General features: G+C 36.6%; 1 protein-coding gene across 1 annotated transcript in view; it reads left to right on the forward strand.

Moving 5' to 3' along the window:
• The window catches only part of LRP1B (LDL receptor related protein 1B), a gene marked incomplete at both ends in the record, with an annotated part of 618,484 nt that overhangs the window by 556,178 nt on the left and 35,354 nt on the right, over nucleotides 1–26,952 (forward strand). Inside the window, 15 exons of the mRNA XM_084209463.1 lie at nucleotides 924–1,030; nucleotides 1,688–1,817; nucleotides 2,805–2,911; nucleotides 3,180–3,312; nucleotides 6,533–6,655; nucleotides 7,113–7,235; nucleotides 7,922–8,059; nucleotides 8,623–8,757; nucleotides 9,462–9,581; nucleotides 10,721–10,962; nucleotides 16,538–16,761; nucleotides 17,008–17,114; nucleotides 18,801–18,917; nucleotides 20,735–20,908; nucleotides 21,438–21,563. Coding sequence (XP_084065589.1) covers nucleotides 924–1,030; nucleotides 1,688–1,817; nucleotides 2,805–2,911; nucleotides 3,180–3,312; nucleotides 6,533–6,655; nucleotides 7,113–7,235; nucleotides 7,922–8,059; nucleotides 8,623–8,757; nucleotides 9,462–9,581; nucleotides 10,721–10,962; nucleotides 16,538–16,761; nucleotides 17,008–17,114; nucleotides 18,801–18,917; nucleotides 20,735–20,908; nucleotides 21,438–21,563 — 2,106 coding nt within the window. The remainder of the gene's footprint in view (nucleotides 1–923; nucleotides 1,031–1,687; nucleotides 1,818–2,804; nucleotides 2,912–3,179; nucleotides 3,313–6,532; nucleotides 6,656–7,112; nucleotides 7,236–7,921; nucleotides 8,060–8,622; nucleotides 8,758–9,461; nucleotides 9,582–10,720; nucleotides 10,963–16,537; nucleotides 16,762–17,007; nucleotides 17,115–18,800; nucleotides 18,918–20,734; nucleotides 20,909–21,437; nucleotides 21,564–26,952) is intronic.

The raw sequence follows: 26,952 nt of genomic DNA on the forward strand, positions 1-26,952 counted from the left end.
TTTTTTTCCCCCCTTTCTTCCTTTGGTTCAATCACTGTAATTTGTTGTTCCCCATCTCTCTGATGAAAAGGTTTTACTAATTAATCCTTATTCTTGATTTTACATCATTTACATAATTCATTGTTTCCTGTGGTGGAAATAATCCTTGTTTGCCTTCTAAGTCCTTTTTTTTTCCCAAGCCCTCTGACTGACACATCTAAATTGCATATAGAGATTTGTTTAACTTCTCCTAAATCCCCAATACCTCTACACCTTTGTTTATTCTAATGCTCCAGCATCCAAAAAATATCTTTTGGAGTGGTCCTCATTCTCAGGAGAAAATCACATGATGTTCTCATGTGCAGCTCTTCCCCAGAGGTCCCCCTTGCCAAGGTTTCTGTGTCAGCAGCAGTGAAAAATTTTATTTTATTTGAAACACCAAATTTTGTGTTCCCTTTGCCATTCCCCTGAATGCTGAGCACAGGGGAAGCTGACTCTTGGCACACACACACTCAAAGGTATCTGATAAATGATGTGCTACTGTGTGATGGAAAGTCAGAAATCTGCTGAGTTCTAATTGCATTGGATACTGACATGCACAATGTATTTCTGGCCTCTGGTGCAAATCTCACAAACCCTGTAATCACACACATGTGTGGAAATTCATAAAATATATATACTCAACGCCATGTTATTTTGCAAAGAAATCTAGTAGAACCCAAATGTGTGAAAGTAATGAAAGTATTTTATCTTAGTATATGTAAATGAAATTTAGTTAAAATATGTTGTGGAATAAAGTCCCATAGAGAACGATTCCTTATCATTTGTAAGATACTTGTTTGGAGCTTTTCATATTTATTTATTGGTTGATTGGGGGGCAGTTATGTGTAAAATATTTAAAGGAAATTATAATAAACCTAGGGTTGTTTCTTTTCTTTCTTCAGAGCCTCAAACATGCACTTTGAAAGATTTTCCTTGTGCAAATGGAGATTGTGTTTCAGCAAGATTCTGGTGCGATGGAGACTATGACTGTGCAGATGGCTCAGATGAGGTAGGCATCTTCCAGAAAAGGTATTTCTTCAGAGAATTAGTAGTTTTAAATTGTAGGAGAATGGATTCCTGCATAGAAATTTTCTAAAAGGCAGCAGTGGGAACTCTACACATGAATCCCTTTATGCAAATATCATTACTAAATTAAAAACAAACCTCTCAATGCAATTATTCTAAAAAGAGAACATACAAATAAATCAAGTAAAGCTGAAGAGTATTCTTCATTTTCTTGTCCAAACAGGGATCTGAACCTCTTCCCACCATATAAAAACCTTGTGTCCTGATTGGGAAACCATTCTTTTTACACACAGCACTGGTTTGGTTTGAGGGATTTGGGATTTTTTTGAGAGAACAATGAAGACTGTTGTGTATCAGAAGCTCACTGGAAAATACTTCACTGGTTTTCTGTTCTTTTTTTTTTCCCCCTTTTCCCCTTTTTTCCTGTCAATGCTGAACTCAGGTGTTTCCAGCCATTTAGAGCATGTGAGCCACCATTTTGAATCATATCCACAAATATATTTCATTTCACAAGACTTTAATTACTACCTATTTCATAACATGGAGGATTATGGGCTGCAACTTCTGTCACCAGCTGCACATGTACCAGTGTTTAATATAAACTCTTGATCTTGTTTTTTGGTTGTTTCTTTGGTACCAGAGGTATTGTGAAACAGGCTGTTCTAGGGATCAGTTCCAGTGCTCCAATGGCCAGTGCATCTCAGCAAAATGGAAATGTGATGGCCACGAGGACTGCAAACTTGGGGATGATGAGAAAAATTGTGAACCAGGTATTGTTTTAAATAATTGTGAATTGTAACATGAAGCCAGGAATGAATCAGAGTGAAGGAAGAATATAAATCATCAAATCATGATTTCTTGGGCACTAGTAGCAGCAAGAAAGTGCAAAAAAACCCTGAAATACTTCACCTTTTGAGTTTGCATCATTGTGTCTTCCTGCTGGTGTTTAGAAAACCCTACTTATGAACAACTCTGCAGTGTCAAGCTTGTTGGGGCATTGGTATTTAATTATTTTGAATTGCAATTTGATAATAAACACTCAACATATAAAATTCTGCTCTGAAAACATTAGGAAATCTTGGTGTGTCCTGAAATGTTTTGCTTTGTGGTCTTCATTCAAAGTTTAATAGTCCATATGCAAAGATTTTTGTCTATTAATTTATTGTTATTTTTATTTTAATTTATTTTTGCTGTCTTGGAAAATGCAGTTGTTTATTTTTTCAGGAACTTTCCTAAATTTTTTTTGTAAGCTAGATGTAACTGATAAAAGTCTATGACAAAACTCTCCTGATTTAGAGTGCAACAAAAAATACCAACCTTTATATTAAAATGTCCTGTTTAATATTTATGTGTTTTAATTGTTATAATATATACTTTCCAATGAAATTGTTTCCTAAAAATTTAGCTTATTCAATTATAAATTAGCTACATTTAGCTAAACTCTAAGCCCATTATAAGGAATGCAATTTTTAAAATATATTCATTCTGTGAATGCATGCATTTGTGTAGTTGCCTTTGTTACCAAGCATAAGGAGAAAATAAAATTAAATTTCTAAGAGAAAAAACACAAATACCTTTTCACTATCATTATGCAATTTATTTAGGATGCCACAATTCAGATTTGCCACAATTCAAATATTTTATTGTAGTTTATGAAAGTGCTTAGATACAATCAACCGGAAGGAAACTTTAAATTAAAAATCAATTTATTCATAAGTTGTCTTTTTCTTAATGCTAAAATATGTGTTTGTAACCAGCATCTCCAACCTGCTCTTCAAGTGAGTACGTGTGTGCAAGTGGAGGCTGCATTTCAGCATCCCTGAAATGCAACGGGGAGCTGGACTGTGCTGACGGCTCTGATGAGGTACCTGACACATTTCTGGCGATTTGTTTCTTTTTCCTGATTTATTTTAATTGAAAAGGCAAATTGTGTTAGATAGCTTAGCCCCATGGTTGTGTGTTTCTGTGGTCTGTGGGCAGGTTTTGGAGTGCAAAAATTTGGTTTTCTCAAAGTCAACCCCCAAGCACGGCTCTGGGGCGGTTTCCACCAGCGCCTGCTCCCCCCTGGCAGCGCGGACGAGTCGTTGCTGCTCCCGTTCACTCACCCAGAGCTGCTGTCTGTGTTCCCACAGATGGATTGTGTGACAGACTGCAAGGAAGAGCAGTTTCGCTGCAGGAACAAGGCCTACTGCATCCCCGTGCGATGGCTTTGTGACGGCATCCATGACTGCGTGGATGGCAGCGACGAGGAAAACTGCGACCAAGGCAAGAGACGCTTCTCTGAACAAGCTCGTTGGGCTTCTCATGAGCACACACAGTTAGTGGCACCCTGGCCATTGTGAGTGGAGAAAGGAAAGCTCTGTGACCTCTCCTGACAAAGGCAGTACAGCAATTTAACAAGAGATCTGCAGGAATAAGCAAAACTTAGGTTGTTTATGACTTGTTCCTCCTTTCTCTTTCCCTCCCCAGTGATGAAAAGGTCACGTTGTTACTGGAAGCATATTCTTTTTCATCAAGGAAGTCAGCAGTAAATCTGGTTAATTCAAGCTTTTATAGGCCCCAATAAACTACAAAGCCATGCACAATAAATCACACAGCTGTGCCATATAATGAACATTTGCTAAATAAGTCATCTTAAGAGCCTGGGTTTCTGTTTATTTCAGAGAATCACAGAACACTTTGGGTTGGAAGAGACTTTAAAAGTCATCCAGTCCCAGCCCTCTGCCATGTGCAGAGACACCTTCCACTGTCCCAGGTTCCTCCAAGCCCCATCCAACCTGGCCTTGGACACTTCCAGGGATGGGCATCTGTGGTCAACCTGTGCCAGTGCTTCCCCTTCTTTTTTTTCTGTTTGTCCAGGAGCAACTTGTTCATCCAAAGAGTCCTTCTGGCACATTTTGTCTTCCCCTTTGTTGGGACACATCGCTCCTGGGCTTGGATGAGGGGATGCTTGGATACCAACCAGGCTCTCCTGGGCCCCTCTTCCCTCCAGGGCTTTCCCAAGCACATCCTGGAGAATCCCAAGTGTGCTGTCCTGGAATCCAGTGCAGGGAGCTTGCTCAGCACCCTCCTTGCAGCCCCAAAGGATTTAACTCCACCATTCCATGGTCACTGCATCCCAGGCTGCCCTTGAGCTCCACATTCCTCATCAGACCCCCCTCTAAGTCAAATTTAAGGATTTTTTTTCTAAAGAACAGTTTTAGTTGGCGTTTTGTCATCTTCTTGGGGTTTTTTTCCTGGATTTTTCTTCTTTTTCTTTAAAGTGTGTAATTCTGTGGGTTAGCCTTCTACAGTCACATGTTCTGTGCTTAAATTCAAAACAGAATGGAGTACAGTTATATGGGATAATAATCAGATAAAAAGTAATCATTGTAAATTATCCTTTCCTTGTTTTAAGTCTATTACACAATACTTCAGACTAAAAGGAAAGAAAAAAGACATAATGTGGGGGTGATTACGTTTGAAATAAAGACCAGAAAATTCAGAGTATGTGAAGAATATTCCAGAGATGTTTAGGTGAAAGAAGACAGATAACAAAGTCAAATAAATAAATAAATAAATAAATAAATAAATAAATAAATAAATAACAACCATCTAGTCAATTTTAAAACTGCTTTTAAAATATCTGGACTGTATCTCTTTAAAACCCAATGAAGTGTAAGTAAATAGTAGCACTTATTTTATCTGATGCCCACATTATTCTTTGGGTAGCATAATGGAGCTTCTGTGAACTGCAAATTGCTTACAATACAATAAGAAGCCCATTCCTAGTTGGTTATTGCTATCATACTTTGTATTTATGTCACAATTATGATTCTGTTGCAGAAATCTATTTTATAAAGGAATTATGACAGGCAGAGCAATCACATGAAAGAAATGCCAGTTTATCTCACTGATAACTAATTTTTTCAGCTTTGGAAATTCAGCAAACACAAATGGAGCTTTATTCTACAGCATTCTAAAATAATATCCATAATATTTATCTGTGGCCCACTGTGCATGTTTGCAAAAATAACTCTCTTCAATCTTATTAAACAACTAGAATGATGGTTATCTTGTGATTGCACACACTATTATTTGGATTCATGCCTTTCATCATGAAGAGTACTTGAATTTTATATATTTTCCTTGGATAATTATACAGGATATTTCTGTTAATGTTGATAAGTTATATTTGCCATGGGAGTGAATTATACCTGGTAGCACAGTGTGAGAGTTCGAATATCCTTTTATGCAACGGGCATTTCACGGAAATTAGCTTCTGGGGGAAAAAAGTTCAGCCATTCTGAACCTTTATAGCAAAAGAAAGCCTTCTGTTGATTTTAATGAGGTGTGAACAGGGCGTTGAATGAATGAGTAAAAAGCCACTGAAGCCTGATCTAGCTCTGAGAGTGGGTGTAATGCATTGAGGTAAGCCACACTGAGAGTTTTGGCATTATCATATAAAATTTCATTGTTTCCTTCTCTGAAGGTACACAGCTTTATTTATGTCATACTCCACTCCTCTCAGGAAACTGAAAATCCAGTAACCAAAAAACGTTTTATAGGAAATTAATTGCAAGAACTTTCCATAACTTTGTTGATTGGTAGTGATAAAATTTAGTCATAATTGAGAAACAAATTCTCTCTTAGCACGACACACATTAAAACTGAATCCACCTTGAAATAATTTTTAAAGCCTGGGAGCACTCTGCCCTAAACCATTTTCCCTTACCCTATGTTCCCTTTTATTAGATGATTCAGAACACAAGGAAGATTTCATTCTTGCTGCTTTCTGTGTTCAATAAATATCCTGATGAGTCATTTCAGAAGTTACAGAACGGAAGATCCTGTCAGAGGTCACTTTATTTTATCTGTTCTGTGCCCACGTGGCTGGACCTTTCCTAGACACAGCATTTAGAGGTGGTGGGGGTTTTACCAACCTGGCCAAGCCTGCTGCTCCTCAGGAGAAGAAGAAGGTGTTGCCTCGTGGCAGATGGGCTGCAATCACTTTCTCTCTGAATGTGACTCAGAGTGGAGCAGGAATAGGTGGAGGATCAGACATTGGTGTGAAACAAACCTGGACTCAAGTGGCTTTTCACATATTTGGCCCTATTTCTGTTTATCTCCTTCTCTGATGGCCCAAATTCCTGATGTAGCACCAGGCCTTTGCTGAGAGGCTGCATCACCAAGGAGAGTGGCAGACAGGGAGTCTGAACATCTCCTGGCTAAATGCAAGTGGAACATTCCCAGTTGGTCACTGGTTTGGTCATTCCCAGCCAGCAGCCAGGAGCAGGAACTGTTTGGTCAAGGAGGAGTTTTTGGATGAGTATTCCTCTTCCTCTCCAGCATGTTCTTTGGGATCCTAAATTTAGTTATGCTACCTGTGCTACTCTCTGCAAATAGGATGTGATAAGTGGTTGTACTGGTTTTACCAAAAACTGACTTTCATCTTTTTGTTTTCCTGCCTTTTTTTTTTTTTTCTGTTGTCTTTTCATCTCCCCAGGGGGAAATATATGTAGAGCTGATGAATTTTTGTGCAACAATTCCCTCTGCAAACTACATTTCTGGGTTTGTGATGGTGAGGATGACTGTGGAGATAACTCCGATGAAGTTCCTGAAATGTGTGGTATGGCATTATATTTTTCAGAGTTTTTTTGTATAATAAAGCAAGAATGACATTTAAGACACAGAAATTTATAAAGGCATGTGTGTCTTCAATTTTGTCTTGCTTTTAGAAGATAAGCTTGAAATGTGGGGATATAGTTTTCTTCTGTTATTGCTTTTCATGTAATTTCAGATATTTGATATTTGCTATTTTTGAGAAATGAAACTTTTCTGTAGGAAACCCACAGAGGGAAGAAAAAGTTACTTGTATGATGTAATATCGAGCATCATTACACTTCATCCTTCTTTTGCTATTTTTCTGCCATATTTACTAGTTCTCAAAAAAAGCTATAAATCACCCTTATGACACAAAATCTCTAAACGAAGAACTTAGAGCGCCAACACATATCCGGCTTTGATGTGTCATTAAAAAAGGATTAATAGCTGGGTAACAGCTGCTTCTTTTCTTTGCTGTGCAGTGAAGTTTCCCTGCCCTCCAACCAGGCCCTACAGATGTAGGAACAACAGGGTTTGTCTGCGGCCTGAGCAGATTTGCAACGAGGTCGATGACTGTGGAGACAACTCGGATGAAGATCACTGTGGTAGGTGATATCACCTTTCAAGGCATTCAGAGCAAAGAAAACACCTTGAAGGCAAACTTTCTTACACAGATCTGCTTGTGAGAAATAGCTCCTCGCTTTTCATAGTTTAGGAAGGGTTCTTAAACCTTATCAAAAATACAACAGAGGACTGAATAAAGAAAAAATGTTACGGCGCTGATAGAAAAAGATTTTCCCTGCCATGTGCTCAGACCCCTCACAATGGAGGTTTTTCCTTTTTAACCCTTTAACCTCTCCCCAAGTTCTGTCCATCAACCCTTTCTTCACTGTCCAGTGGTAGAGATCTCTTCCTCAAACCCTGATTGGAGGTCAGGGGTACCACAGTGACAACCCAGCCCTCCCAGATGTCCCAACTCCAGCTGAACCTTGATAACTACACCAGAGAGTACAACATAACTATAAATCTATAAATTTTTCTTAACTTATATACATGATATTTGTCCATTAATTGTGGGAGTCAATCATTGCATTACCCATCTATCACATGCTTGTCCTTCAGGCTTAACTGCAGGTTAGCAGATCAGAATTTGAAACCAAAAGAAATTAAGCTTGAAATAAATTCCAGTTGCTTAATGCTTCGAGGTCCTTCCCATTTGTATGTGTCTAAAATAACCAGAGAATCCTAAATACTGATCATTTTTTTCCCTTATTAATCTGTGATTATGTAGATAAAATCACATATAAAGCCAGACCATGTAAAAAAGATGAGTTTGCTTGCAATGACAAGAAGTGCATTCCCATGGAGCTGCAGTGTGACTGGTTTGATGACTGTGGAGATGGCTCAGATGAGCAGGACTGCAAAATAAGTGAGTTGGGCTGGCAAGATCTGTTCTCTTGATTGTAGCAGAAAAGAAACAATTAACCAAGATTCATCTGTGCAAGGCCTATTGAACAATTCAGAAGTCAGTTTAACGTAGATCCTTCTTTTATTTAAAAATAGATGGAATTCTGTACCACAAGAGCAAGGCAAATTTGATGGCAATTCAAGTTGTAGAGGATTTTTGGTGTAGTAACAAGTTCTTTACTAAATTTAAGTACAAGTTGATTGTATTGTTTCATATTTGCAACAAGAAAAATTTTAGTATTAAATTCTTGTTGGGAAATGTATCTGTTAAATACTGTCATTGCATAAAATATAATACATTAAATTATGTAGATGTAGATAAGCTGTAAATGTAGATGTAGATAAGCTGTAGATGTAGATGTAGATAAGATGTAAATGTATAATGTCATTTATTTGTTAAAAATTTACCTGATGCCCTTTAAACAGAAAGATGAATTTGTTATTTGTTGTTGTCACTTTAGATATCATTTTTAACCCTTTGAACAAACCTATCAGGGATTTTTTAGACATTTTTTTTATGTTTAGGCATCGCTGAATATACATGTGAAGATAATGTGAATCCTTGTGGAGATGATGCATTCTGCAATCAAACAAAATCATCCCTTTTGTGTCAGTGTAAACCTGGATTTCAGAGAAACAGGAGGAATAGACAATGTGAAGGTACACATATTTTCCATCTTCCTTTGATGCAAAATATTAAAAGTCAGTTCTGTAGTCAAATTTCTGTGCTGGAGAAGGAGATACATATCATGTTTGAAGTTTTTTTCTGCAGAATAAAAGTTGTTGGATGGCTATGCCATTATGAAATTTAAAAAAAAAACAAACAAAGAAAAAACCCAACAAAACCACAAAACAAAAAGCAAAACAAAAAAAACCCAACCAAACCAAAACAGAAAAAAATCAACAACAAACAAAAACACCAGAAAGTATCTACAAAATGTAGATTCATACATTTTACCTGGAGAGGTTATCAAAGATTTAACATTAGTTGTTAAGAACAACTAATTGAACATAAGTCGTTAGAATGTCAAAAATTTCAAGTCAGATTAATAAAAAATTCAAGGAGTAAATGGATTTTTTAAGTTCTAGTAGATTATTTAACATTGCTTGAGGTTGGCATATGAGGATATTTTGAGATGCATAAAATAATGAAGATGCATAATACAAAATTGAAATCAAAGTGAACAGATAGAAAATGAAATTCCTTAGAAAATGTAGTCTTGATATGTATGATGCCACACTGGTCAGCAGGAAAATGTTTATGAGCTCCCATTGTTCATCTGCTTTGTTCCATGATTGTATGAACATGTTAAATAGAAGTGTGTTGAACTACAGGTGTATAAATGACAATTTTTTCTTCATAGATGTCAATGAGTGCATGGTATTTGGCACCTGCTCCCAACACTGCCATAATTTAAAGGGCTCTTACAGATGTGAGTGTGAGAAAAATTATAAGGAGAGGAACAACAGTTGCATAGCAAAAGGTAAGGCTGTAAAAATCAAAATAGGCAGTGCTGTCATTTGTTATATAGATTGTCCATATTTTTGAAGGAAATTTGCCATGGGAAGATTGTATTAATGAGTCATTAGTATTTCACACATAGCATGGACTCTCTCAGGGTTTGGCATCATTGCCTGTTACTAAAGAAATCAGATTATGACATGGGAACAAATAGGGTTACTAATGGAAGATAATAGTTTGTCATTATAGGAACACAGATATAATTCTGAGAGTTTATAATTTAAAAATCTGGGAATCGTTATCCTAAATCTGAATTTTCCACAAGCTTCATTTCCATTGTAATACCGTTCATGCTTCCTTCTTTCCTCACTGATATTTGCTTTAACCAACCTCCTCTTTGTCAGGAGGAAGGGAACAAATGATGTTTGATATTTCATACTGATAAGGAGGAAGTGTGACATTTTAAATTGATTCTCTATGGGTAAATGAGATATGAATGGAGAAATAAAAATTATCCAAATACATTCTAAATTATCAAGCAGATTTTAACTTTCTCAAAACTTAATGTATTGATATTTGAGAACATTTTCTTATGAATAATATACTTTATAACATAGGGTAGGGATCAAGATGGCATCTGGCTGTCTGAAATGAGGTGTAAGACACAGGTTCTGTTGCAGTCAAAACTTCACAGCCTTCACTAAAGATAAAATCATTCCACTTCTAATTCCCAACAGAGCAATTTAAAACCATGTTTATTGACAGCTCTGTGTTCCTTTAATATATACAGTTAGGACCCTCTAAAGACAGCATGCATAAAAAAATATGGTATTCATATGGGCTGAATGCATAATATCCTGTATTTTTGTATACTGCTTAAAAATATTCAAATTCTTATATTACAAACACCTTAAAATATAGTCCTGGCTGTCTCCCTGTGTGCTTGGAGTGCACTGAAGTTTATATGTTGATATCAGAATATCAAGAGTTGCATTTATTGACCAGAGTGTAAAGGTTTCTGCAGTCTTCAACAACCAGAAAATAATTTTGACCTCAGAAATTCTGTCAGCTGAGCACCAAAAAGCTACTTGAGTTAAACACGCTGATTTTTTGCATTAGTTGACATTTACCTTATTTTTGTTTCATTACAATAATCCCTAGGCTCTGAAGATCAAGTTCTCTATGTTGCTAATGACACTGACATCCTGGGTTTTGCATATCCATTCAACTACAGTGATGCTCATCAGCAAATCTCACATATTGAACACAATTCAAGGATAACTGGAATGGATGCATATTTTCAAGGGGATATGATTGTTTGGAGCACTCAGTTTAATCCAGGAGGGATTTTCTACAGAAAACTTCACGACAGAGAGAGAAGGCAGAGTAACAGTGGCTTGATAGTAAGTGATCAACATCAAAGATTAAATCACACAAATTTCACTCAATTTATTTTTCTATTCTGACTCTTCTATAATAGCGTGGGCTGATTCAGTAAATTAAAATGTCTATCTGAGAAGGATTTTATTTCAGTGATATATATATGGCTACTAAAGCTTTTCTGTTCAAGACTCTGACAGATTTGGTAGAGTCTCCAAGACAACACAATTGTAGGATTTAAAAAACTTTCCTGCAGAGAAGTAAACACTATATTAGAACATTGGGAAGGCTGTATACCATCAAGATTTTTTATTTCAACAGAGAAAACGGAAGAATATAATATATAGAAGAAGAAAGCCATGAATTTCTAATCTTTGGAAGACAGAAAATGGAGATTAAACACAAGCTTAATTTCCACAGTGATCATATAAACAATAATATTGGAAAAGTTATGACATATGTTTAAATGTTAGAACAATTTGTATTTATTCCCATTTTTGTTGAACTGCATATTATCTTATTTGAATAAGCATAAATGTAGGTTTGGACTTTGCAACAGAAATGTGGATTTTCATAAGCTCGGGTAATTTTAGGTAACTTTTACTTGAAAATAAAATAAATGCAGGTTGATACTCATTTTGCCTGAAATATTTCTACAAAATTCTCTAGGAAGTGATATTGCTGAACTGAGAGTAACGATGTGGTCTTTACATTGGCGTTTCTATAATGCTGTAAATTTAGATTTTAGGATTTTTAGTCTTCATTGAACTTGACAGCAGAGTAGAGTTTTTGATTTTTTTCTTGGCCAGTTAGAAGAAACACCTGTCTGGCCATTTCATGGTTCCTTAAACTTAGGAGAGGAAACAGTGATGACCTCCCATCACATGCCTGCCTCTGTACACCCAGAATCAACAGGAGTAGCAACAGCAGCCCAATCTTTCATCTATAATTCATACACTTCTGACACCACTTCTGAGTACATTCCACCCAAGAATATTTCCTCTCCAAATGAATGACATTCCTGACCTTTGACACCAGCAGGGCAAAAAGCACCAATGGACCCTGAAGGTGCCTGGAATTTGTTGTTGCATCTTTATAAGAGTGGTTTAAAAGCAACACTTCCACCTGCCCAGCAGAAGTGTCACAGAAAGTGTATGGAAAGTAGATCTGAAGTAGAAAATAATGCCTAGGATCTCTAACAGATCAGCTCTGTTGTTTGTGTTTTGCAGAAGGACACCTGTATTGAAGATGTGGAGTAATTCTACTGTGGAGTTTTTCTCATTTAACAGTGTGGTGTCCATTTCTGTTTAAAAAATCCCAATAAACAGATCTCTGTATTGAGTTATTCATTAGAAAATAATGAAAGTGTAAAACCTTGTGAAGTTAGTGTTGAGGAGCTAGTGGTGTTATTTTTTTATTTATTTTATTTTTGGGGTTAATCTGCAGGTGCATTCTGCAGCAAGAGCAGTAGTTTGCTGACCTGCAGCCTCTCTAATAAATCTAACATTTTCTTAGAGGTCCATAAAATGGAGCATGAGCTTCCTTCAGAAATCTTCATAGTCCAGGGATGGAAATTTTCACAGCTCATTTGTCACTGTCTCCCTGTTTAAACTAATAGAGATAAAATATTCTTAGAATTAGTATTTTCCTAATGTACTGAAATAGTATTCATTTTCTTGTATCCTTTTTCACTGTTATCTCTTAGTCACTTTATTTTCTATTCAAAGATATTGAAAAAATGATGTTATTTTTTATACCCTGTGTTGCCCTGTCTCTTCAGTGCATGTAGGTCCTTGGGACAATGCTTGATCCAAGCTAGACAAAGCTTTTTTACAAATCTGAATGTGGAAAATGCAAATACAGACTGTATTTGAATATATCTTGGACACTTCTCATTTATATTTGTGAAACATTTGCTTCTCATTGTACTTGACTATTCAGTTATTTTCCCAGCGTTATCTCATTAATATTCAAATATTGTTGCTTTATTTGCAGCTGATCAATAGGTTAATTGGTTTTATAGTGTTGCTTTAATATTGTCACTGAAATTTGGTTTTAAAAGGCTTGAGAATTCCTTAATTTTAACCCAAGTTTTTTTTTAATGGGTAAGTTTTCAAAGGTTACATTATAACTTTTATATCTAGACTTTGATATGTAAATCAGGACAGTAAACTTGAACAAAGTCACCTGCATTTTCAGGTAATTACATTAATGCAAAAACCCATCTCAACCGAAATTGCTCCACAGCATTAGCATATCAAGAGCCTTCCTCAGAGAATAGCTCTAAGTAGCTCTCCTGATTTTCCGTGAAAAGGGGTTTAAGACCGGCACAAATTCAAGCATTAAAGGAAATAGTAAATATCAACTCTTCAGAGTTTATTGACAGATGCAGAAGAGGATTTCATCCCGACTGAGTTCAGGCAGTCAGGGTGAATTGGTGATAACTGGGGCAGCTGTTTGCTGCCTAATCCCTGGAGAGAGCTGCAGAAGTTATCTGAGGTGAACCATGTACACAGGGCCACCCCACACTTCAGCTCAAGAGCTTTATTTTGTGGAGGAGGACAAAAAGATGAACACTAAAATGATGACACCACCTAACAGGAGGAAAAGCACAGGTTTTGGGGTGTATCCAGGCAGTTTATTGCCAGCCCCAGAGTTCTGAGAGCTTCAGGAGAGCCCTCAACCACCCTTGTGATGAGTCCACTCCTGTTTCCCAACACTTGCCCCAGGGCCCAGTGCAGCCCTGTGAATGCAAACTGCTTCCAGCCCATTTTCTCTAAAAAACCAGGAATTTACAGTTCTGTCTGGATGAAGTTTATATACTCAGAGAGCTCTTTCTGGAATCAGCTGGTTGGGGTTTATAAATGATCCTACTTCATGTAATACCAGTGGTGGTTTGGTGAATTACAGCACCCACTGGGATGCTCATCTATCAGCAAAAATGTTGTGTTTCAGTGGGCAAAATTTTTACTGTTCTAGTAATTATACATTAGATAATGTATTATTTTTTAATGAGGAGGCAAAATAAAACATTCCTTTATTTTGTCCCACAGCAATTCCATACCCAAAATATCTGCAAAATAAATAACATACTGCTTCAGGTGTGCTTATGATACAAGTGAGATTTGTCATTTATTCTTCCTGTTAAACATTGCAAGGGGATGTGCTCCTACTGCATGTGCAACGTATTTTCTTCAGTCAAACTCAGCTTTAGGGGCTGAAAATCTGTAATCTGCCATTATATGAAAAAGGTTTCCAGATCCAAGTTGTTACTGCAGCTTCTTTTTTTATATTTGGTTTTTTTGGGGTTGTTTTTTCTTTTTTTTTTTATTAATTCCTTACCTTGAAAACAGAATTTACAAAAGTCAGCAGTTCTGATCAAAAGTCATCGAGCTGACGTGGTCTGTAGCTGTGCAGAGACTTCCAAACTGTGAAAGGCAATTAGCTTTCAAACCCCAATTTTTCTAATAAGTTGTAGTACATTATAATTACCATCAAAGTGGGCTAAAATCACTGCAGAAAACATTAATGTGATTTTCTTCCTGTATTTTCATCCTTATTTTGTATGCAGAATTATTCTACAAAATTAACATAATCCAAATAAGCTATTAGGTAAGAGCTCATTTCCAGTTAGCAATTTTACTAGACAGTGTGAGAAGATGCAGAAGAGCTCAGAAATATGATGTGGCTGCAACTTAATGAACACAACTGGAAATTGCACAGCCACAGCATCAGCTAGTGGGGTTTTTTTCCTCTTTTTTTAAAATCTCCTACACCAGATGGCTCCTTGACATTTCTTCTGTTCATCTCCTTCTTCATTTGATCTTTAATATTCCCCCCAGCATTACTGGAACTGAAACCAGACTTTTCCTGTCTGGTTGAGGAGTCTGGGTCAGTATTCCTCAACAACTCCATCCTCCTTCCCCAGTTTTTGTCAGCTGTCTCTTTTAGGATGTCTCATCTGCTTCTATAAGCACCTTTTTTGGGAACCATCTCTCAGTCTGTTGCCCATCTTGGTCTTTCCAGGCTCTCAAAAATGAGTCTTATTGTAAACTGTGGGTTTGAACAGTCACAAAAAAGAAAAGGTGAGAGGTTTTTCTGGCCATGACAGCTTTAAAAAGCCATGACATCTTTTTAAAAGAATATTTGGTTCCAGCACTGTAAGCCATTAATCCTTGTAGTATCCAAAGAGATCTCCAGGTATGAGAGGTTTGTTGACTCAGGTGCCTGAATTTTGCCCAGAATTAAAAGGAGTTTGAACTGAAAATACAGTTTGTGTCTTCTGAAAATACCCCTTTTTTGGTATCTGGTCCTTTCTGTGAATGTTGCTTGGATAGTAACAAAGAAAAAAGTTTGTTACATGCAAATGCTACACTTAAAAAATTCTGTTATTTGTGGAAGCATATGCCACCAGTGTCATCATCTCATACCAAAGAATTATGGTACAATATTTTATTCAACTTTAAAAATCAACCCTGTTTCTGAAAAATACTGTTTTGTAAATGCAGTGACTGATTTTGCTGCTTTACTATTCCTCTAAATAGAAAATCAAGGTTCTACATATCTATAATACATACCTTCTATGAAATTTTTGCAGAATTAAAAAGATTATGAGCAATGAACTCTAAATTCACCCTTGTGGTCCTCTTATTTCACCCAGAGAATGAAATGACCATTATTTTATGATAAAAATAGTCTACAAATGTCTTGTGGTATTAAGGAACTCTGACACTTAAGGGAAACAAGTTATTTTAGGATTTTCTTTCCTGGTTTTCAGTTATGTGGCTTAGTAGCATTTCATTGTTTCATTTTTAAGGAATATCTGAGGTTTTTTCATCATTTAACTTGATATAGTTATAAGTAAATAGGCAAACAACTGCATGTGTATTTAGCTCATGCTGGTTTTGAGGTTTTCATGATACACTGCATTCATGTTAGAAAGAGTTGGTTAATCCTATTTGACAGGGAATACTGATTTCTGCAGGAATTCCAGTAAACTTCAGAGTTGTTCATGTAGCTCTCCTATTTGCAATAGGAACTCCTGTCCTTAGGACCATCTTTCAGAGCTGAGCCTTAATGATTATGGAAAAAAAAAAAGATGGAGATCCCACAGCTGATAAATTTAATGTTATAATCAGTCAAGCACCTTTTATGTGTGAAGATGAATATTCATGAACACAGAGGGAATTTCATGCAGTTTTCTAAATGCAGTGATTTTCTCTACCTGCTCCTCAGGATGGGTTCACACTGTTTTCACTGAGGGCTTTGGGATGGAACACCATGGAATAAAATAGCTGCAGAATCTTAAAACTTTCTTGGCCTTCAGTTTCAAATTACAGTCCAAAACACTTGTTTGCTTCAGAATCAATAGTAGTTGATGTCAAAGTGATTTTTCCCTACTGAGGGAAGCCTTAAACTTGAGAGAACAGATTTGAAACTTTGACTTGTTCTTCTGCATGGACTAGAGGTGTCAGAGCTGCAGGTGCAGTTTAAGTCTTCCCAACGCAGCGTTTCTGAAAATAGACAGGAATTTGTGGCTGTGCAGCTGCTGTGAAAGGCCATTTCCCCAAATCTGACTGCCACATCTGTTCTTTCCAGTGTCCAGAGTTCAAAAGGCCCAGGGGCATTGCTGTGGACTGGGTGGCTGGGAATATTTACTGGACTGATCATTCCCGAATGCATTGGTTCAGCTACTACACAACTCACTGGACCAGCCTCAGGTACTCCATCAATGTGGGACAGCTGAAGGGACCCAACTGCACCAGGCTGCTCACCAGCATTGCAGGAGAGCCATATGCAATTGCTGTCAACCCTAAAAAGGGGTATGTATCCTCCAACACCGCTCTGATTTGGTAATTCCGATAAAATCGCAAAATGCGGCAAGGGAAAGAAAGAAAATTCTGCAGTTGTCTAAACTTTTCCAAGTTGTTTCTTTAATTTCCTGCTCAACTCACCTGAATGTAAACCAAGACCTTCACTCTGCCAGGAATGTTGAAAGGCTCAAAAAAATTGAGTATCATTGAAGAGTTTTGAGGCTCTGTGCTTAATTTTTGTGTTTAATATTTCAGGATGATGTACTGGACAGTTATTGGGGATCGGTCCCACATAGAGGAATCATCTATGGATGGTACTTTGAGAAGGATACTGGTTCAAAAGAACCTGCAAAGACCTACAGGTAAACTCCTTATTTTTCCCAAATACCTGGTGCTCACTAGCTCAGGAAGATTTCAGTTTCTCTGTTTAAAAAAAAAGAAAAAACAAACAAACAAAAAAACCCTGACAAAACACACAAGAAATGGGCATTTTCCTGTATTTGCTGCCTGGAAATACTTTAGTAACATCCTTCTGTGTTTTCTTCCTCTACTTCATGGCAGAAAATGGATGTTCATGGAGTTTTAAAATTTTTTGTCAGATATTTAACACAGGCCCCTATAGAGGGAACGCAAAGAAAGAGTTCAAACCTTTAATATTTTCTCCCAATTGGAACTTTACTAATATTATTTACACTGTTGTTAAATTTATTACCACATATGGCTTTCCTACTTCAAATAGGAGGGAGAGTTTGAGCATTTGGGCTTGACTTCATAGGATTCACAGGGAAATGGCTATCACAGGAGTGTTATATGTATAAAACAAATAAAAATACTTTTATCTCTGATACCATGGAAGTACATTGAAAATACTAGTTACATATTAATTTGTATTTAAATCTTCTCATTAAAATGCAAAGGATAATTTAAAGCTGGAAAGTGGGGACTGCTTCTAAAGCATGCCCCTTTCAGGTCCCATGTGTCACACAGAAATGACACACTGTGATTGCCTTTTACCAGAAATTATTCTCTTTAGCCATATCCCTGAAATGCCAGTGTTTCTTTAAAAGAGGGTTTTTTTTAATGGAGTTTAAAATGTAAACACATTTCACTGGTCTGTGAGTCAGATTTTCTCTGCTTCCTCTCATCTATCTGCAGCTGATTAATTTATGACCTTAAGAGGAGTATTTTCGCTGCTATGTATAATTTCTTTTGATGTATTTTTTCTGACTTACCTGCCTACATAAATAGGAAGAAAAATACCTTTTCCCATTCTTATTAAAGATGCACTGCAACTTCAAAAGCTCAGAATGAAATTATTTTATGGTTTTAATATTTTCTTCAGGCTGTAGTGTTTGACATGACTTAAAATGGCATATTAACCATTTAATCTTCCTTTGTGAAGCATGGACTACTTGATTTAACTATTTAATTCTTGCCTAGAGGCTGGCTATTTATAATGTCATTGATCTTTTATTCTCTTTTGTTTTCTTTTCATATACAGATGGAAAAAAATATATATATAGCTATATATCTTCCAATATTTCTGTTTAAGTCTTGAAGCAATAATGTAGTTGAAATAATCTGTTTTTTAATTCTTCAAGACTGCATGGGAAGTCTTGGTGATGAAAATGAGAACAGAACTAAATACAGGGTGCAAAGACTTCATGAATTCTGAATGCCTTGTTTTTAACACAGGATCACACTGGTGCAATTGGCATATTAGATTTTGGTTGGGAGGACAGGGTAGAGGATTTGCCTCTATATTTAATTCCCACCTGGTATTTCTATCTCGAGGAGAATGGGTTAGAAAAGGTGCTGACCTTGGGCAGAGTAAGGTAAAGAAAGTAAAAAACCATGGTTGCCCCAAGGGGAAGGTTTAAGTGGGAGCTGTAATATTTTATTCTCTTTGTTTTCCAGTCAAGTCTTTTCATTGCCACAATATTTTGTGTACATGAGAATATGAATGGCATAAAAATGTAAAGTTATAGAAAAATACTAATTTTTTTTTCAGGTTTTATGTTCCTATTTGATCTTTATCTCCTTTGTAGGTCTCGTAGTTGATCCCTTCAGCCAACGCTTGTTCTGGGCTGATTTTGAGCTGTCTGTTATTGGCAGTGTTCATTTTGATGGGTCCGACTCTGTTGTGTCTGTGAGCACAAAACAAGGTATTTTACTTTTATTTTTTTATTTTATTTTATTTTATTTGGCTGAAATTTCACCATTCAGAGGAATTATCTAAGCAAAAATCAGTGATTATTGAGTAATTTTTTTGTGGTTTTGTTGGACAATGCTTCAAACATTATCCAAGCAAGTGGTTTAGATAAAATAAAGATAATTTCAGCTTTAAGATAATCTAATAAAGTTACCTTAGGGGAACAAAGATTCAATGATATGTCAGAGCTGCAAGTATAGATATTACTGAGTAACATTGTGATTAATATTTAGGCTTGATCTCACTTGGACTTCTATTAGAGCTGCCTGCATTGAACTGGAGTTTTAGGGGTTGTAGGACAGTTGATCTGAATCAGTTTTTGGAGAATAATGGGCTTGGCTTCCAGGTCAGTGAGTAATCACAGAATTCTGCTAACAGAATGTGAATGAAGAGAGCTCCTTTTGATAAAAAAGGAGATTCTGGTGAAGCAAACTGTTTGCAATTGCAAAATGGCTTTTTAACAATTTGTTAAGTAAGGAATTTATGAAATTTGAGTAGAAAATAAAAGGAACACATTAAAAAAAGATTTGAAAGCAGCCTTTTGGGGAGGATTGATGAGTGGGCAGCTGGTTCTGGAGAATTGTCAGGGTGTTATTATACCTGGTGCTGCTGAGTGTTTTAACCCTAAATCCACCAGGATATTCTGGAGGATTCTAGGAGGAATCTCCCATAATCCTAATTGAGCAGGACAAGATGGAAAACATATTCTTTTGGTTTAAAAGCATGTTATTCCACAACTTGTACCAATATACATAAAGTTAATCATCTGGAGAGAGATCACTTTGAGTCTAGGGATCTGACCTCAACCTCCTCTAGCACTGGACCACAGGAAAATTGGGGCAGTTTAGAAATTGCTTTACAAAGAGACTAAAATCTTCAACCCAAGAGCAAGCCTAAAAGAATTAATTAGAATTCATTCATATTTTTATGAAAATGAAATACTGGGTGCCAGGCATTGATACTATGAAAGAACAATAGGAAGAAATGAAGGCTGATTGATGAAAATTAAGTAAATAGAAGGGAAATACAAAACCATTTTTTGAGTAAATGGAGAAAATAGGAGGCACAAGGTGTCACAAGGAATATATTCTGATTCTTTATGGCTTCAGGAAGAGATGCATCTCAGGCAAAGAAGTTTGAGTTAGAAGCCATTTCCTTGTTGAGGGCAAATGTGAAATTCTACAGCCAGTTGTACACAGGAATCCAACTGGTGGCCTAAGAGGCCCTCAGAGCTCTTAAAAACGAGGAGTTGGTGGAGTTAACAATTTCTTTTGCATTAATTTACTGTAATTATGAACTAAAACAAGTGTAGTACAAAAACTAGCATTTGGAATATGTTAGGAAGGAGCTGAAGAATTGTTTTGTCAGAATAATTTCTTTGATGTGAAGCCAAATGACCTCTTTCTTCCTTGTCACATGCATCTAGTTAAGGTGTTGTACCTAAGGTACAACAAGTAGAACAAGTCTGCTCTAATTAGTGAGTTTTTACTACAGAGTTTCTTTTTTTTCAGTTGCCAGCCAGTTTCTGAAACTCAATTGTGTGGAAAACTGACAAAAATCTTGAGATTTAAGTTGTCTGCAAAATGGAAAGGGTTCCTTTGAGGAAGATTGCTTTCCTAAAAGTAATTTTTGTGAGGACCAAACAAGCTGTCTGAAAAATAATGTCCTTAGGTGTTAATCACAGTAATGAATTGAAGTTTTTATTTTAAAAAGTTGTTTATTACTTGAATATGAATATGTATTTGTGTTTACTATCCATTTTTATTCAAGGTTTACTGCATCCACATAGAATTGACATTTTTGAGGATTACATATATGGAGCAGGCCCTAAAAATGGTGCATTTCGAGTGCACAAATTTGGCAAGAGCCTTGTGGAATATCTAAGTGTGGATGTTGATAAAGCAAAAAGTGCCTTGATTTTTCACCGCTACAAACAAACGGACTGTGAGTAAGCATAATTACTGTAAATACTTTAAATTCAACCTCAGGGGGAGGGAAAATAGCCAAGTTGTAAAAGCATAAACCAGAGCCTGATTGTACAAACTGAAAATAGATTTAGTCATATTTCTTTATATCATTTTGATGTCTTTGCACTCATTTGAAAGGAGGCTGGATAAATTTGTACAGAAATGCCTTTTGTACCTGCACTGTAACTGAGATGTAAAAAAAATTTGAGGAGAGATGAATAACAATCCCTCTAGCCAGAAGCAGATGAAATTTTTTACTCCATGTTACCAATAGATTTTTTGGTAATGGAATAAATTCTATCCTTCTGTGGGTCTTCCATTGCTGTTTGGGGAATGTGTTCACAGACTCGAGGCTGTTGATATCCTGGGAAGTGGAAGTGTATCAGGATTTTTTTATCTGATTATTTATATTTTCTTAGCTTTAGAACACAGTTCTAAATTTTTTTAAATTAAAAAAAAATCAATATTTTGTCTTTTATATCTAATATTTTGTCTTTTTTAAACAGTGCCTAACCCCTGCTTGGACCTGACGTGTGAATTCATTTGTTTACTCAACCCTTCTGGGGCAACGTGTGCATGTCCAGAAGGAAAGGCATTGATGAATGGAACATGCATTGATCAGAGCCTCCTAGGTAGGTACTGAAAACTGCAGGAAAACCAGAAAATGAGCAGCTGGTCAGTTTTGGTCATTGCAAAAGGCCAGGCTGGCTGTGAGTGCAGAGTTTTGTGATGTTGTTCAATATACACATTAATTAGCTGAAACTGAAAGGTGAAGAAATAAAATCCCTGATTCAAAAAAATACCTCCCCTGCTAATATTCATCAAAATGAGCTTTCAGCTTAACTGATACAAGATGATACCTAAAAGTACTCACTCAGAAATACTGACCAAAAGGAGTTTGAGAAGCACTGAGGTGTTTTGGATCCTAAATTAAAAGTGAGTCATTCAGGAGAATAAAACACTGCAGCAATGGTGAAAAGGCAGTGAGGGCAACATAGCAAATAATAATGACTTTGAAGTAACAGTCAAAGAAAGGAAAAAAACCTGCAGCATTTTTATCTAAAATTGTATATTCTGGGAACCTCTGGAATGACTAATACTGAGACCCAGGAAACCAGAATTTCTGAGAAAAGAGCCTCTAAGTTCTTGCTGTGGTTTAGGGGTGGGGAGGGAATATTTTCTGTAGAATATTATTAAGTACTTTAAAATGTCTTCACTCTAATTTAGGCCAAACCTAGCTTGGTCACACTGCTGGAATGATTTCTTAGCCAGCTTGAATTCTAGAAATCACAGAATAGCATTTCTTGTTGTATTATGTGAATTAGGATGTTTTTCTGATGTTTAATTCCAGGCTCAGAAGTGCAAGTGATGGGTATTTTGGTGAGATCCTCTGTGCTTAAAGTGCTCAATTTAGCAATTAAATTAATTTACCTGAAATGTCATAATTCCTTGGAGAAAATCTCATTGATCTATACTGCCTAGGCTTTAAGTATTGAATTAACAAGACTGTGCTTTAGTGGTTCATGATGTGGTATTAATAAAACTGTTCAACTCTGGACACAAATCAGTCTGAACACAAAACCTCCAAGTGTCAGCTCTTTGTCCATCTCAGGTGGACACATGTCAAGAATTTCTGCTGTTACAGCACCACCTAAAAATTATTTCAAATTACCCATAGTTACTACTTGGGTGTTGAAGAATAGAAAAAGAGAAGAAATTTGTTTTCACTGCTGACTTCTACCAGTTGGAACTCATAATTTCAGTAATGCTCCATTTTTACAAGTGGGCAAAGCATTATGCTGTGGGAATGTTTTCAGGAATGTGTGTTTTTATTAAAGAGAGATCTGAAGAGGTTTTTAAATGACTTGTTATAAATTTTTATGGGCAGACAGAAAATGCCTAGAGAAGCATTTTTAATTTATTTATAATTTTCAGCACTTTCCCATGGCTGAAATATCTGTTATCACTTTTTAAAGGGCTGCTGAATAAGTGCTTCCTTAGTTTTTTGTTTACAATCATATTTCAAGTAATGCCTAATGTAGGCTTTTTCTTACTTTTTCTTTCATCTAGGTTATTTTTGTAATAGTAGACTGCAAGTTTTGGAGTATCACAGATTACAAATTAGGAAACATCTGTATCATAGCACTCTCTAATAATTTTTTTGCAGTATTTTGGAGGGGTTTTTTTTAAGTGTTAGGGGAAGTGAAATGTTTATCTCTTGTTGAGACTCCACTTCAGCTCCCAAGGACCAGCAGAGATTTCTGGAAAGATCAGAGCTGACCCCAAGATCAGCATCTTGAACTGATACAGGTTTATAATTAAAGGCTGACTGACAGTCACTTGCCATTAATAGGTCACTAATAGCCTGCAAACTAACAAAAAATCAATTTATAAATCAGGTCCTTCTCCTTTAGGAGGTTTTACAGTATGGAATAAAAAACTAGGTGCTGCAGTTTTCCTTTTCTGGTGAAGAGCTAGAAAATGTATGTGAAATATTGCAGACCCCACACATTCACCTTGTTTGAAGCTATTCAGAACATTTTTGGCACAGTTAAGGATGTCAATAACCCAAAACAGAAAATCCTACCTTCCTTGACTGTGTATGGTTGAAAGGTGACCTGACAATCCAAAGGGAGGTTAGACAGACATTTTTTTTCTATTTCTCTGCAATAAAATCCTGATTCAAAGTAAATCAAAATATTTTTGTTTAATTTGTTGGTCTTCTGGTTTTTGAAGTGTTCTGGTTTTATTGTGCTTGCACATAGCTATTTTAGGTCATGTAAGAAGTCTTTTACTCTTAGAAATTACTAGCAATTGTGGATATCAAGAACTTGTAGGGTTGAACTGTACTTTTTGAATAATATATAATTCAAGTTACAATAGAAAATGGTGGGATCTTGACTATTCATACTATTTTTGGATTGTTTTTTAAGTCTTTTTAAAAGCACTAAGGGAACTACTGCTAGATTTCCATGACTTGGCAGAGCCAAAATGGGAGAGCCATCCCCATTTCAATTGAATTTCTTCATAGTCTGCCTACCATAAAGGTTGGTGACTGGAAGATAATCTCAGTCTTGCTCTGTTCCTTGTGCTACATCCCAAAAACTGACTCAGATCCTTGTTCATTGGATTGTTCAGTTTCTTTCCTTTTTTGTTTTGTTTTTTTTTTTAATCAGAAGAAAATTAGCTAAATCCTAAAATTCTGCAGTTCTGCATACTGCTACTCCTGACTTGGTCTACTGTATTTTTCTTCATGAGGAATGTTAAATATTGACTCCTCAGTGGCTTTCTGTAGGACTGAATCCAGATTGCCTCAGACAGCTGTTTCCCCAGCACCTCAGGCAACTGAGGAGAAACAGCTTCTGGGTTTGATCTGGAGTCATTTCAACATATGGGTTTGTGGCATCACTGAGAATGTTTTTTCATAACAGAGTGACTACAAGTTCCAGTGTTTTCTGAGATAAGCTTCCATCTCATTTCTCCCTGGATGATTGTGGCTGACAGACCAGAATTCTTTTGGGGTTTATTTATGGACTGAAACAGGCTGGACTTTTTCACTTTAGAAGCCACCCTTCAGTTTTCCTCAAGGAAAGAGCAGAGCACCACCTCATTTTCCTAAAAGAGACCGCTGGATTTGCATCCATTGGGTTTCTTGTATCTGATTGTCTGCAGCACAATGAAGCTAAAAATGTACCCAGAGGATGAGAAAGGAGAGAATTGCCCTGGAGGAAGACTCTGAGTCCCACAGCTGAAGGAGCAGGAGTGAGGAACACTTCCAAGAGTTCCCTGTTCTGGAGGCACACACACTTGCATCTTAAGAGGGGAACATTTCTGCCCTTTTGGTTGAATGGAAAGCCTGAGGAAAGAGTTCCAAAGACTCAGAACTGGTGTTGCTTCTGAGCAGAGATGAAACATTTGATTTATCATGTTGCTGCCCTCAGCACGTCTCTGTGGGACTTTCTCACTGCACACAGAGATTGCAGGCAGAGAAGGAGCTTTGGCTGGGGTTGGAGAGGTTCATCCTTGTGTACCTTCCTTTTCAACCCCAAAATCTGCCTCAGGGAGGAGGAGCACTGCAGTTTGGTCCATGCTGTCTTTTTGTGGGTTCTGCTGCTTTTCCAGACTTCTTAGATTTCAGAAAAACAAGGGTCACAAAGAAATCTGCTTCTGGTTTGGAAAAAAAAAAAAAATCTGTTTACAGCATTTCTTCTGTATTTACAAAGGGGTCGTGGTTGGGAGGGTTATTTCCCAGTGCAGAAGAAAATGGGTGCCAGTTAGATTTTCACACTGTGCATTCTTAGCCATTCTCTTCCTTTTAAAATTGTAAAGAAAACAGATGTTTTAAGAGGGGAAAAAAAAAAAAGTGAAGGGAAAACAAAGAGGAGCATCTGTCTTACAGCCTTCAGACAAAATTTGGGGAGAACAACTTGTTCTGATACTTTTCAGCATATGGCAAATTGGCAGGTGTAGTACAGCTCTCATCTGAAGAAGATTTATAGAACTTTACCTCAACATTAGAACTCTGCTCTCTGTCTTTATTAGGTGCATTCAGCTCAGTAAAAGATGAGCTACACCTTGTCCAAAAGAGAGCCAAGAGCAAAGAACTTTCTCCCCCACGGGATGAATATTTCTCACTGTGGGGAAAACTGGTTTTGTCCCAAAGAATGTAAATCCCAAACCTGGTGCTCTATAACATCATCTCCTCATTTAACTTGTCTAGTCCAGAAACTGGGGGATACTCCAAAAAGGAGAAAATAGCAAAAAGATGCATTTCCCTCAAGAAAGAATAGGGTTGTTATAGAAATGTCAATAAAAGGGGTGTCTTGTGTAAGTGGGGGTAGAGGAATGGAATATCTAAAAATTGATCAAGTGAAAGAAAAAAATATCAGTAGAGCTCACAAAGCTTTGATTTGCTGTTTTTTCAGTGTTTCTTCTTTGTAAGATTTTCCTTTTGCTTCCAGTATAAGGGAAGAGTCAACGATGAAGCTGATAAGACAAAGCCTATTAATGTTTGTGTCAAACAGTTTTAGTGAGAAGAAAATTATAAGAGAAATGGCAAATCAAAATTCTTTGATTATGTATTAAAGATGTTAAGATGGAAACAGGCAAGACAAGGCAGTAGAAGACTAAATATCCAGATTAGGGGAGAATATATAAAATTACATGATCTGTAATCCTTTATTTCTTTCATGTTAGAGAGATTCAGTAGCTAGACTAGAGGTAGTATCAGAAGTGAAATGATATACCTCTGTCATTCCAGAAGTGAAAAGAGCAGCTGAGAGGTCTTTAAGTCTGGGTTTAGCAAGCTCAGAGCAGCATATAAGACTGGATTTAGAAACTTTTCTGGTTTTGTCTGTTTAACAAGATTGTTCCAAGGGTGGGTACTAGCTGGACCTGTTCCCACTTCTTCTTTCTGAGGTATTTATTCAGTAATTCCAATTAACTGTATTCAGCTTTTTCTACTAATTCTTCTGTATATTTCCTGTATTCCTTTTCTTCCTGTCTTCTCCTATGGAACCATTCTGTTCATGTTCCCCACACAAAGGCAGGCATGTCATCCTCTTTTTGTACTCAGCTGATGTGAATCAGTGTAATTTGTTTCTTGTATTTACCTCTAGACAGCAAAGCAGCAGCATTAAACCCCATATATTATTCAAGTCTAATACACTATTTTAAAACTGCCTTTTCCATTGCATCTTTCAATCCTCTTTCTCAGCTTATTGAAAGTCCAAAATTGCTCTATTACCATTTCTCTGCTCCATACTAGAGTTGGACTGAGACTCTTGAATTTAAAATGTATCATAGACAATAAAATCAGTAGTAATTTCCATTCCCCCCCCCCTCAAATTTTATATCTTAATTCTATGGAATTGCTCTAAAAGAGAAATAGAACATGTTTTTAATGCACTATCAGAAAGGTTCATAAAAATGAGCAGTCGTCTGTATGTCACTGTTATTTATTCTGTTTTTTGCCAAGTTCTGCTCCATAAACTCATGACTAATGATAAGTAAAACAGATAA

Source organism: Fringilla coelebs (genome assembly GCF_963513975.1).
Source record: "Fringilla coelebs genome assembly, chromosome: 7".
NCBI lineage: Eukaryota > Metazoa > Chordata > Aves > Passeriformes > Fringillidae > Fringilla > Fringilla coelebs.